The sequence below is a fragment of the Triticum dicoccoides genome, chromosome 5A (genome assembly GCF_002162155.2).
Source record: "Triticum dicoccoides isolate Atlit2015 ecotype Zavitan chromosome 5A, WEW_v2.0, whole genome shotgun sequence".
NCBI lineage: Eukaryota > Viridiplantae > Streptophyta > Magnoliopsida > Poales > Poaceae > Triticum > Triticum dicoccoides.
The window spans coordinates 274,451,352-274,464,711 of NC_041388.1; the positions used below are offsets into that span (position 1 = coordinate 274,451,352).

The 13,360-nt window shown below is 45.4% G+C and overlaps 3 protein-coding genes across 3 annotated transcripts; 2 read left to right on the forward strand and 1 right to left on the reverse strand.

Annotated features, from left to right (window-relative positions):
- The first annotated feature begins 1,451 nt into the window (after positions 1 to 1,451).
- Positions 1,452 to 5,687, forward strand: LOC119300988. Its single transcript, XM_037577891.1, has 3 exons — positions 1,452 to 1,677; positions 1,914 to 2,134; positions 4,780 to 5,687. The coding sequence occupies exons 1-3, from the start codon at positions 1,500 to 1,502 to the stop codon at positions 5,422 to 5,424; spliced, it is 1,044 nt and encodes a 347-aa protein (XP_037433788.1). The 5' UTR covers positions 1,452 to 1,499; the 3' UTR covers positions 5,425 to 5,687.
- A 403-nt stretch (positions 5,688 to 6,090) lies between these two features.
- Positions 6,091 to 8,433, forward strand: LOC119300990 (SWR1 complex subunit 6-like). The gene is made up of 4 exons (XM_037577893.1): positions 6,091 to 6,314; positions 6,657 to 6,759; positions 7,644 to 7,747; positions 7,954 to 8,433. The coding sequence occupies exons 1-4, from the start codon at positions 6,204 to 6,206 to the stop codon at positions 8,155 to 8,157; spliced, it is 522 nt and encodes a 173-aa protein (XP_037433790.1). The 5' UTR covers positions 6,091 to 6,203; the 3' UTR covers positions 8,158 to 8,433.
- Positions 8,434 to 8,470: 37 nt separating this feature from the next.
- Positions 8,471 to 12,492, reverse strand: LOC119300989 (putative laccase-17). Its single transcript, XM_037577892.1, has 4 exons — positions 12,343 to 12,492; positions 12,081 to 12,232; positions 11,756 to 12,000; positions 8,471 to 9,844 (listed from the first exon to the last, which is right to left on the reverse strand). Exons 1-4 carry the CDS (start codon positions 12,445 to 12,447, stop codon positions 8,643 to 8,645), a joined length of 1,704 nt encoding a protein of 567 aa, XP_037433789.1. The 5' UTR covers positions 12,448 to 12,492; the 3' UTR covers positions 8,471 to 8,642.
- Positions 12,493 to 13,360: the final 868 nt, after the last annotated feature.

The window sequence follows — 13,360 nt, forward strand, 5'->3', positions numbered from 1 at the left end:
CATTCGCTTCTCTGATCTTTAATAAGCGAAGCAACGAGCCTAGTAGGGGAAATACCTTCCTCAGGAATGTCATCAAAGCCAGGTTCTCCAATCGTAAAAGGGAATATTCCATGGCACAAGGGTTGTTTTTAGGTGCTGTCCTCGGCAGACCACCACAAAAGGTCCGAATCAGGCGAAACTTCTTTTGGTGCCAGCGAGAAGTAGTAACAAGAACTCCTCCTCTGTTCAATATCATCCTGGTTTAGGTCTAGGTCATAATGAATTTTCTGATACCTTCCTTCGTCCATAGATCAGCGTTATGCTTCTGTCCCGTGATGAAGAAGGATAGAAGAATGGTAAGATAGGATCGTATTAGTGAGCCGTGGGAAAAGAGTTTTTTCGTACCTTGATTGGACCCACCCAAAAGCAACAGGAATCCCTTTCTCCTCCTATAAGGAAATCTCGTCGTTTCACTCTTCTTCAAGTACCATCGGATTAGTCAACTCAAACGCTGAGAGATTACTATAGAACCAAGGCGGCTTTGAGGCTGGCTCCACTCTCCAAATAGAGCAGTTACTTCGTTGACGACAAGAACCCCATTTCCACTAGCCAAAGAGCAATTCATTTCTTCGACTCGATGCCTCCTCATTTGCTCCCATTCCCATATTAATAAAAGAATTAGGGAAATGCGAGGGAAAAGAATGCCAAAAGCATTTAGAGATTTGACTGGGATTCGTTCTGGCTCAGATGGCGAGGGATTGCTATAACTATTTTTAGAAGCATTAATGAGATCTCTTTTTTTCTTCATAAGCTTGCATCATGAATCCCACTTCCCACTTTACCTGCCTCTTTAGTAGTCTCACATCTCGGTTTAAGAAAGTGCTCGCTATATTCCCATACCTTCCTGTGCTTAATACCTAGCTTCAAAGAGCCCACTCTTTTATTTCATAGCCGAGAGGCATGAACGGTTGGGAAAAACCCTCTCCTGTGTGGGTCGTAAGAGTCGATTATCCAAGCGAGACCTTAGAGGGGAGGACACACCATAGCACCCATTGGTAGACTAGACTCCGGAGCTTCAAACAAACTTACAGTAAGCCTAATCAAAGCAGGCGCCCTCACCTCCTTCTTCACCGCCGGCGTCTACGGTTTGGGTGAAGGTATCAGCTCTGATACCATGTGTGATAAATTCTTCCCATTTTCCTGTGATAGTCAATAAACACAACCCTTACGTATCCGTATTTTGTAATCACCTTTCCCTTCCCGTCGCTTCCTTATACTAGAATTCTGATGACGCGTGCAACCCCGGCTACTTCGCTACCCTACTATTAACAATTACGGAGTTTCGATTGTTTATCCAATGCAGCTTAATATGGTTATGCCAGCAAGGAGCATGAACTGAAGCTGGTTATTTACTTAGAAGAGGAAACGGCTAGTCAGCAGAGCAGCGCAGCGGAGTCATCATATTATCACGGAGCAGGAGCGGGCGGCGCTCTTGCAGGAAGAGATGGCGAGGTGAGAAGATGTTGTCGCGCGAGCTCTCCCTGCAGATGCACGCGGAGAGGCTAAGGGAAAAAGAAGAGAGGCCCCCGGCGCCGCCGGGTCCGAACCAAGAAGACGAGTCTGAACAGGATTACAACAAGTACCGGCAGATCTGGGACATGAAGTGGTCCAAACAGTACGGCTCTTTCGAGCACACAAGTGAGCACTTCTCTTTCGTTTCTTGTTTGTTTTATCTATTTTGATCGATCGATTGATGTTCCTACAAAGTTCATAAGCTGGGTTTCAAGATTCAACATTCTGTAGATATATAGATGTATAATTGACAATTGTATTGTAGGATTACTAGAACCTGACAACAATTGTAGATTGGATTATGTTGATTTGTTCCTGCCAATTGTGTTCTTTTACTGAATCTGAATCTCCTGTACATGCAGCATCGATCCCCGCCATGTGTTTCACGGACAATCCTATGCCTCGTTTCACTGTCCACCAGACCACCATGCAGATCTTCTCAGTCAAGGTCACGGAAATAACTGGCAGTTTACAGTGGCCCCTCGATGTATTTGGCATGATCGCCATGCGCGACGACCTGGATCATAATCGCAACATTATCTTTAACCGCTCAAGGGACAACTGCCAAACCCTCACCCAACAGGTTATATATTTGGTCCTTCCTGTCATGTCTAATGCAATCTTTGCTACTCCCTCCGATCCATATTATTATTTGCTTGTCGCTGCTTAAGTACAAAGTTAACCGCAGAACACATATCGTAGTGAGTATTAATAATATCACAATGCAGACCACAGAACACATATAAGTAACCACCTTGTAGCAGACTAAAAGCTTGCCAAAGAACATAAACATGTGAATAAGAATACGGGAAAGTACAACACACAGATATTTGGTTTAGGAAAATCCATTGAACATTGCTAATGTATAAATTCTAAGAGGCTACGTACAGGCAACCAGCATGTTCATGTACTCACATCACATATAAGCATGTATGACATTCAACCTTGTTTTTGTATGTTGACTTAAGTTGGTTCTTGCATGAACTGTATTTGCGTCTTCCATTCGTTGGTGAAAGAGTTTGAATTTATGCTTTGGATGCCAACTTGGTAAAAAATCTATGAGATTGGGTCTCATTCTAAGGCTGGCGAGACCCATCTGGAAGTGGATCAAGTGTAAGCACATCCAGACTTGGGGACAGATGCATGTAGTTCAGTTATAGAGGGATCCAGTGAGCCATATGGAAAAGTCTTTGCACTTTTTACCTGACCCTGACCTTAAGAATCATAGGCCTTCTACATAGCACAGTGCATTAGCAGACATTTGTGTCCCTCAATCTGTTTGAGACTAACGTTGTTCTCATTTCTGTTTGATAGTTTCTGGCGTTACTGTCTGAAATTTGGCAATTTACCTTGACAGTGTATTATGAATTGTAAGTATGACTTGCAAGTAGTGTTTTCATGTCTGAATGCCTGCACGTTATACGGGAATATAGAAAGATGCCTAATCATGTCACACATACGTCTCTATACAAATTTAATGGCCATGAATACTATATTTTAGTTAGACAAGGCAAAGCATCTTGCGCCATATAGGAAATAGGAAACAGTAAACTCATCATATGACATAATTTGCAAACCTTAAGTAAATGATGAAAATCGTGGGGAGATGGCACCACCAACCAGAAACATATGTTCGATCGTGGGGAGGTCAATTACCAGGCTCACCATCACAACCAGCTCAAATGTTTGCATTGAGTAACTACATAAGATATGCGTTTTGCACATCTGAACCACAACAACTATCATTTTTCTGTGTTACTAAGAGTGTGTTTGATTTGTGCCCAAATTAGCTGCACCAATTTTTTTGCATGACCATTGCTAGGGCATGACCAATTTTTTGGTAAGTTGATCTTGTTTGGTTTAGATCCATTATACTGAACATTTTTTTTGGCAAAATCAGTAAGCTTCCATTTGGTTTACATCCAACTAACTTGGCACACTTTGGTAACTAGGATTGATCAGTGTTTAGTGTGATTGCAATTAAGTTCTAATTAAAAAGAAGGGACACCTGTTAGGCTGGTCATAATGAGGAGGAACTTAGGAGTAACATCACACACTTCAATACAACTTTGCTTATGTGTCACATATTTAATGAAGAGAGAGGTGTTTGTGGTAACTAGCTAAGTTACCGGAACATCACACATTTTAAGAAACAATGAGTCTATAACCTAATAAATACATTGTTGCATGACACTACATAGATGTTCCTACCCACTGTGGAGGTAGTAACATAGTCTAGGGAAGTGTGTAAGTTACTAGACTATGTTCTTGCCCATTGTGACCAGCCTTAAGAACCACTTAATTAACTACAATGTGCCAAGTGAAAACGGACGTGTAAAAGTACACACTGCGCATCACATATGTTCGTGGAAATAATTCTGACATCCTTTACTGAACTAAGACAAAGTCGTCGCCATAGTATAGTATTTTGATCCACGGTCCTTTGTTGAAACTGGGATAACTTGGGGAATACTAGCTAGTGTTTGGTACTTTGGGTTATTCGGTTAAGCAGGATTGGTTACCGGCCTCTACACTGGATTAATCGATCCAGAGGTCTGGTAGTACAACGTACGTGCGTGATTTTCCCAGCCATTTAACCTGCCAAACTAATTGTGTTGGATAATCACCGAACACAATGAAAAAGCATGCGAGGGCAACACTCCCAGTTTTTTGGTGAGCATTTTCTGCACCCCTGGCGTGCCTGCGAGTTGGCAAAATTTACATGGGAGCTACCTGGGCTGGCTGGGCACGCCAAATATTTGGCACCGATCCAAGCAGTGACCAAATCTTATGGGCCAACCCATTTTTTGGTAGGGTCACCGTTGGTTGTAAACCAAACGTACCCTAAAGCCCTAGGCTATTATTCTCTGCCAGCACCTAACATCATCCATGGTACGCACTTCACATCGATAAACCATTTTGTGATGTTTTGAATATTGTGCTGTTTACTGTTTACCTAGTTTCGGCTTCAGTTTACTTTTAGTTTGAATGGCTAGTTTAAATATTCTTGTCGACGCAACCCAATTTATTTGCGCTTCTCAAATTGTCTTCCTGTAGTTTCTTCTGGCCATCTTCCACCCATTTCAGTTCGACTCATTGTAGTTAAGTTCCACTTGATGAACGGATCAATAATCCATGGCTAATTGCTTATTACTTCAATAGATGTGTTCCATAGGAGCATTGTTATTTACTTAATTTGATGGTGTTGTGGTGTTGCATTGCATGCAGGGTCAACATTTGGTTCTTACAGGTCCAGCTCGTGCTGTTGTGCATGAGGGGCATCCGTCTGTGTACTTTGAGGCCATTCTAAAAGTTAAGGGCGCTACCTGTTCAGAGGACAGAGATCTAAGCCTCCTGATCAGCCGCTGCAATATCCATCAATCGCCATCCAAATCGCTTGTGGGCACCAGATGCTACACAAGTAAGCTCAGCACACTGGAGCTGGCATATGGCATCATCGTCGCTTGCGCCGAGGCCACCATCGGAGTCGAGGTGGTCGAGGGGTCATGGCCAGAAGGGTTCCACGGCCAGTTGACTGCATGTACTGCCAGTGTTCCCCACATGAAAGTCATGCTGCTCGATTCAGGCGAGAAAGAGGCCGTCGCTGGCGACGGCGGCAAGATGGAACTCTCGCGCCGTGTTGTCTCTGTTGAAAGGTCTGGGCAGCTCGTGGTCTGTGCTGTGCTGTCTCGTGGTGGCGAGAAGGTGGTGGAGGCTGAGACGTCCTTTGCACCATTGGAGGCTGGTAGAAGCCATGACATGCTTGATGTTGGCTCGTGTAAGCTGCGAGTCACGGTGGCCTGGTCGCCAATTCTGAAAGGCTATCCACTTCGTGGTTTTTCTCTACCTTCCACCAAGGCTGTTGCTAGCTAGTGGGGAGTTCATCCCATGGATCTTAACAGTGTTATGTTAAATATATTCTGGAACAAAGGATAGCAGCTATTGCTTAGAGCAACTCTAGCAGATGTTGAATATTTCCGTCCCGCAAAACCAGTTTGCGGCTCTTCCTAGAACGGATTTGCGGTATCACGAGACTTCAGACAGAATTGATGCCGCAAACCTGTACTGCAAATTTTTGCGGTACGGGTTTACGGCATATGTTCCGCCTGGTCTCGCATATCGCAAATCTGTTTTAGTTAGATAGGCAAAATCATGATTTTGAACAATACTATAATTTAAATAAAACAGCAATATAAATCAAACTTATTAATGCTTTAAGATCATGCAATACAATAATCCTCTTAATTGCAACATATGTTTAAATCTAAATAATTAAAAAAAATAACAACATGGTTTGGAATTAAAAGAATTGTTGAAATCACACATGAATACAAGTAAGATCAAATAAATAAAATGGAAGCGACATAAACCTGGCAGGAACAAGGTTCCCATTCCCTAAAGCGATTTTTTTTAGAAAATTCCCTAAACCGATATAAACCCTTTGTAGCAAAATGGGCTGGCCCATGTTGCGCCGGCATTTTGCTGCAATGAGCGGCAAATAGGGAATCGCCTGCCTGACTGAGGAGGGCTGGATCACGAACTCCCTCGGAACGTCAGGGCCCAAATCGATCCCTCAAGCCAGTCCCACATCTCCTCCCCCGCGCCACCGCCGCCGACCGCCGTCCGCCGTCGCCGTGCGCCGGGTGCCCAAGATGGACGGGGAGGAGGAGAACCCGGGGCCCTTCCGCCGCACGAGCTCGCGAACGCGGCGGATGGCCTCGCGCATGGCCTCCGCCCTCTCCAGCTCCGACAACCGCGCGCAGGTAACAATTCCTACCTCCTTGGATTCCACTTCCACCCGTGGAACCTCCATATCAGCAAGCGGTGCTCATTCATTTCTCTACTGAATTCGGCTTCGCCTTACCACCGAGGGGAAGCTCGCTGCTTCTGATCAATGTGGTGGTTTCGACTTCAAACGGCTTCAACCCTAGGAGAAGCCTTAAAGAAAACAATCTTTGTTGATTCGCCTATTTCTTGTTTCTTGGGCGTTCTGTCGTTGACTTAAGATCACTCGTTCCTGCAAATTACTGTGCGTCTTGTCAGTTTAGCTGCTCTTATGTCAGTTTCACTAAATTATGTGTCTTCATATCTGTAATGCCATGTAGGCTGCTTTGGCTCGTCTTGATGCGCTTGAGAGTGATAATGCTGGGGTTGAGGTGGTGGATCTCAATGATGATGAGTATGGATCTACGGATGAGGAGGACCATGGTCCGTTCCTTTCTTTATTATTTTCAGGGGAATTATTCTCTTGTGTGGTTTTCTGAAGTTTCAAGGAACTTGCAATGCAGTGTGTACATAAACAAACTTTGCAATCTACTCCTAGTAAATAGCAAAATGGTTTTGTGCCTGCGCCTCAGGTATTGGTATTGCTTCTAGTATCAGAGATAACACATTCACGTACACAAATTTTACAGAAGAGGAAACACATTCTGTGTCTGTTTCTCGCAAAGAAAATGATTAACTAGATCATTAAATCCATCTTTGTAACAACATTCCTATTTATTTATTTATTTATTGAAGTCGTGTGCCTCTAATGCATTTGATATGAACAAGAACCTAAGTTATGCATGGGGATTGAATTATTGACCCCTGTCATGCCATGTTAGATTGCCTCACTATTGAAGATCATGGTTTGAATGTAAAGCATTACAATCACCATGCTGATTTAGCATTTCGGTGTAGAATTACTCCCTCCATTCTAAAATAATTGAAGTTCTAGGATTGAACTATTTTTTAAGTCTGGCCATGTCTATGACAAAAATTGCAAAGATCTACAATATCAAGTATATATAATATGAAAATTACTTCACAATGAATCTAATGAAGCAAATTTGGTACTCAAGATGTTGATATAGTTGTATATAGACTCTCTCAAACTTAATGGAGTTTGACTTAGGAAGTTAGGATAAACCTAGAACTTCATTTATTTTGAAACCGAGGGAGTATTATTAACACTGAGGGAGTATTTTTTAACATACTGAAAAGTTGTATATGCTGCTAGCTTTTGAGACAGTGCATGCGAAAAGATTTTTTTTTAAAACTATACGATGTAAGTGCTAATTTTATTTTGTTTCTTACTTGGCCTTGTGTAGTTTTGATGCAAAAGAAGCAATCAAAGAACATGAAACGCAAGACAAGGCAAGGAAAAGCTTTGGAGAAGAGGGCGGTAAGATCTTTCATGGATGTTTTACAAGAGGTGAGTAGAATAGAAGGGTTGGATGGGAACTAGGAAATTGTGATGCAAATTTCTTTCTTGACATATACACCCTCCGTCCAATAATATAAGAGCATTTTTGACACTACACTAGTGTAAAAAACGCTCTTATATTATGGGACGGAGGGAGTATCTTTCTTGATGGTAACTAGGGTACTTAAAAGATTTTTACCCCTGGACTGTTACAGGCAAATCTGGAGGCCTTGCCACCTCATGTCCCAGCATATCTGAGGGCTGCTGTGGGTCCACCGAGCACTTCATCCCGTCGCCATTACTGCTCTGTTTGTGGGAATTCTTCAAATTACACATGCCCCAGGTGTGGAACACGGTTCTGTTCTTGCCGCTGCCAAGTCATACACAATGACACTCGCTGCCTGAAATTTGTGGCTTGACCCATCTACAAGTCTGTGGAGCCTGGAGTTATGTTCAATGCAGTCGTGGCCTGTGGGCATGTGGCACCTAATGATCTGTTCTTTTATCAGAAAGAAATGCTTATTGTACAGCTAGCCAAGTAGTAGCCAGGTAGATCTTTTTGCAGACCGACACCATTCCTCCTTTAGAAATGTTGTGTGGCTGCTGGTTGTGTACTTCAATGCAGTGCAGTGGTAAATGATAGTTGTGTACTTTATTTGGCACTAAGATTGATTTCAGTGTACGACTGGATCTCATGATGCAGGAAATTCTAGCTGCAAGTAAGTGTTCCTCTAGTGTTCAACAGTATCTGAATAACATTTTTCTGACTGAAAAGTATCTGAATTACATTGAAGTATTTCTTAATGAATCGAATGTAAATAACTAATGCAGCAACAAATGTGAGAATGGTACATTGCCCCAAATAATCAGTAGAATTGAGCAAAAATAAAAAACTTTGATTTCTTCAGCAAATTGGCAGGTCTGGTGGGGGTGCCCCAAGGGACTGCAGCTCTCCTACCCCATCCTCGACCAGGAAGGCCATGGCGAGGCCCCAGGTGATGTGCACATCCAGATGGCAGTGCATCAGCCACACCCCAGGGTTATCGGCGACGAACCGGATGACAGCCCACCCATTCACCGGGACGCCCACCGTGTTCCTCATTGGCGGGTCGTCGAGGTTGAACTTTGCGGTGTCGGTAGCGGCCTCGAAGTTTCCGAAGCCCTCAGCGAGGATGAAGAAGTCGTAGCCATGGGTGTGGATAGGGTGGTTCTCCCCGGCGAAGATGTTGGTGCCCTGGAGCACGATCTGCACCACGGAGCCGTACTTGAGCTTGTACACCTTGGTGCCTGGCACGGGCTGCCAGAGCGCGCGGCTCACATTCTGCGCCGTGTAGTCGAACTGCACCGGCGGGTTGGCCGGGAAGTCGGTGGTGAAGACGCCGGTGGCGGCGGCATCGCCCTGGTAGTGTGCCTGGAGGATGGAGACGGTGGAGGGGAGCACAAAGGAGGCGTTGTTGATGCTCGCCGCGAACCGCGTGTTGTTGGGGCCGCCGCAGTTCTGTCCGCTGGAGCAGTTGAAGAGGCCGACGCCGACGGTGAAGAAAAGGTCCTCGTCGACCGCCGAGGGGAGGCCCACCGAGTGGAGGTTGCGCAGGCTCGTCGTGAACGTGGTCACCGTGGCTGTGTCATTGTACGCCGGGAGGGTCGGCATCGCCGGGCTCGCCGTGCCACCGGCGCCGTAGTCAAAGATGGCGGTGGTGGTGGTGTTGTCGAAGGGCACGCCCTGCGCGCTGGCGTAGGCGCGGGCGGCGAGGTAGTACCGGCCCGGCGGCTGGTCGAAAGTGACGAGGACGTCCGTGGTCTGGCCAGGCCCGAGCACGATGACGGTGGCGTTGTACGGCTTGAGGTAGGAGGCGTCGGCGCCCACGACGGTCATGGTGTGGCCGGCGAGGGAGACGAAGAGCTCGGTGTTGAGCGCCGCGTTGATGAAGCGCAATAGGTTGGTCTCGCCGGACTTGACCGGGAACACGGCCGTGTCTTGGGAGGAGCAGTTGTAGAGGTCGCCGGGTTGGCCGTTGACGGTGATGGCGTCGGAGACGTTGGGAGCTGCACCGGTGCGCGTGGCGGTGCGGATGACGTCGATGGGGTTCATGTCCCACCACTCGCCTGTGCACATGCAACCAGATTATTAGTTACAGAAAATGGTACCGTACTACTCCCTCCGTTCCTAAATATTTGTCTTACATTTCAAATGACTACTACATACATACGGATACAGATGTATGTAGACATATTTTAAAATGTAAATTCACTCATTTTGCTCCGTATGTAGTCACTTGTTGAAATGCCTAGAAAGACAAGTATTTAGGAACGGAGGGAGTAGTATCTATCTAGCTCTTCTTTTTTTCCTCTTAAACAATAGTAGTGGGAAATAATAGAGAAAATATCTCTCTCATTCATATAGGAGGAAGGCGTACTACTCCACATAAAATGCTAAAAGGGAAAAGAAAAGTTAATTGGCTAGCATGCTGTACCACATGTTTTTTTAGGCATGCTGTACTACATGTTAGGCCTATTGTTCCATGTCGGCCACACACGCAACAACCTAAATAAACAGCCAAACCATGAAATAAATGACAGCCATTTTGATTATTATCTATGCAATTAGAGACTCCGTTTATTGCGAATCTATGTAATTACGGACTCACGCTTTCAGGGAGCTCTTTTTGAATGCAATCACATGTTGGCTATTAAGTTGACTATAAATGACATGGCAACAAGATATTGAAAGTACTTCTCCAAAGATTTTCTTCTTCTTTGAAACCCGTTTGGAGAGAACATTAGAACATGTTGAAACTGGTCTTTATGCATGCTTTCTCTCTTTAGAATTCCTTTTGAGGAAATAATGTACAAGAGGCTCCGCCAACTAGACATGGAACATTTTCATGATGATGCATGCATCCTCCTTTGATTTGTCCGAATATTTTTGAAAGATAGCTAGAAAGGTGCTAGTATCTGAATTTCTTAAGGCTGAAGCAAGTATATTTGGTTCCAAGACCAAGAGTGAGATATATATGCACATGTTTCCTACTAGCTAGCATGTGCATGTCATGAGTAAAGAAGGATCTCACATATATGCATACATGCACAATGATCTTGCTCCATGGTAGTAGCTATCCTTTTTTTTTCTTTGTCATGGGTCATGCATGCATGGTTTTCGTTCGTCTTAGACCGACGTAATAATACTGAATTTCGGTGCTAAATTGCACATGCAATCCTGGAGGTTTGACTCTGGGGTAAGCAGGTGGCGCCAACAACCAACCAACCCAAAGCATGCATGCATGGGAATGATGACGGCCGTTAACACGCGGGAAAAGCAAAGCCCCTCCTAATTTCGTTACTTTGGAGCAATGCACTGCACGGGATCCATCTAAATTCCTTTCTGTCATTTCAAGATTCCACTACTACTACTACTTGTAATCATATACAAGTACTATGTATGATTAGTTTCTGTGTACGTGCATCACTGCCTATTTCAAGAAGCATAATGCTATTCAGCAAACGTCAGCTGGAAGAGCATGATAAAACATGCGTTTTTTTACGGCAACTTATGTCATCGGGAATATGCCAATTCCTTGAAGTGAACACAACAACTTTTTGCAGTAATTCCTTTGTTTGCTAGAATTTGCCATGTGTGCATGAAGAAATTACCATAAAAAACGTCCGCATTAAGCCGGTCCTTCCAAGAAATGAAATGAAGCATATAGTAGTCCTCGTCAACTAGAATACGACACACTCCAATTGTACGACACCGCGTCAAACGCAGAATCGAGCATCGGCCATGCTATGCTGTGCACTAGGTCCCGGTGTAAAGGGCAATGTTATCATTGTGCCGAGGACTCGATCGACGCGCGCTAGTGAAATGAAAGCTACTCCCTTCGTTTCATATGGAACGAAGGGAGTATTACGCAATTGCAATATATAGTGCGAAAATTTGTTAAGTGCAACAACGCAAAAAAAAAACGTATTAATGGACATGGAGAGGAAAATAATCTGCGTGCGTGCGTACGTACGTACCGAGCATGATGGGGGCGAGCTCGCCGTGGAAGTCGAAGGGGTAGGGGACGGGGTCGCGCGGGCGGACGATGAGCGCGCCGTAGACGGTGGCCCGGAGCCAGGAGCTGTGCGCGTGCCACCACAGCGTGCCCTCCTGCCCGGCCACCGTGAAGCGGTACGTGTAGCTGCCCCCCGGCCGGATCGGGCACTGCGTCACGAACTCCGGCCCGTCCGACCACCCCGTCCGCATCTGCCTCACGCCGTGCCTGCACACCACGCCATTGCCTCCATTAGCATGCAATATCATGCATGCTTTTTCATATAGCATATGATGAGACGTACGTACCAGTGGATGGTGACGTTGTAGGTGGCGTTGTTGACGACGGTGACGACGAGGGAGTCGCCCTCGTTCACCTCCACCGCCGGCCCCGGGAACTGCCCGTTCGCCGTCACGATGCTCCGCATGTTGCACAGCCTCGTCACCGCCGCCTCCTGGATCTGCATACACACACATATGCACCAACACCACCCATCAGAACTCAGAGCCGCCAGACATTAGTGAATCTGCATCAACAAGGGAAGAGATCGACTGCGCGCGCATTACTCACCACGAACTCGTGGCGCTGCTCCTTGGCGATCGCAGGCCGGGAGCAGCAGAGAAGAAGAGCGGCAGCAAGGCCAAGGAGCGACAGGGAGCAGACTGAGCTCGACATCCTGACCAAACACTGCTCTGCTCCCTCCTGCTGACCAGCACTTGATTTGTGTGCAATGCAATTCATGCAAGGGACCAGCTCCCCTTATATAGGGGCACTGGCAGGCAGGCAGGCAGTCCACTTGTTTCTCTGGTTGGAATTGGAAAGCAAACAACCGGTTGATCCAAATGACTGCGTTGATTCTGAGGAGTAAATTTCTTTGTTTGCCAACTTTTCTTTTGGCTTACCTACCGATCAATGTGGTGGAATGTTAAGTCGGCGCGGTTAGCTTTAGTAAGCCTGTGATGATGCTTCCATCACAAGTTAAGCCTTTCCCAGAGGATGATGAGACCTACTCAACTCCATCATAAGACCTACCCTTCCGAGATCAGCTAGCGATGAGTGCCATATTGACTGTGATAACGATCTCTGCTTTGCTAAGTAGTAGTAGGATTAAACAAAGGCGGTTGTGAGCTAGAGGTTGCTTTCATCTGCATTATTAATCAGTCTCAAATTGTGCCGAGCTTCCTTCCAATTATGCTGATTCCCAGTGGAGCCACCAGTCCCACACTCCCACTCCCACATAGTACGTCGCGACTAATCAACGATTAAAAGGATCCTTAGCTTTCGTTTCATGTTGTTTACAGCCAATGTCAGGCTTGATTCAGAAATCTGTTCCAGCAAGAAACCTTTCCGAATCCAAGGCCCCTCATGACAACAAAGGGTTGTCTGTTCTACACCTTTACTTTTTCCCTTCTTTTTGACTATTTAATATGAATCTTTCTCTTTGCATCCATGCTTTTCTAGCATAACTAGCTAACTAACTAACTAACTTACTAGTTAACCGTGGGTGTTTACTGCTAGGTTAATTGGTCTTTTGTTTGGTAGGAGTTGTTCGGTTTGTGCCTGCAAATTTTTGGATACTGCAAATTCG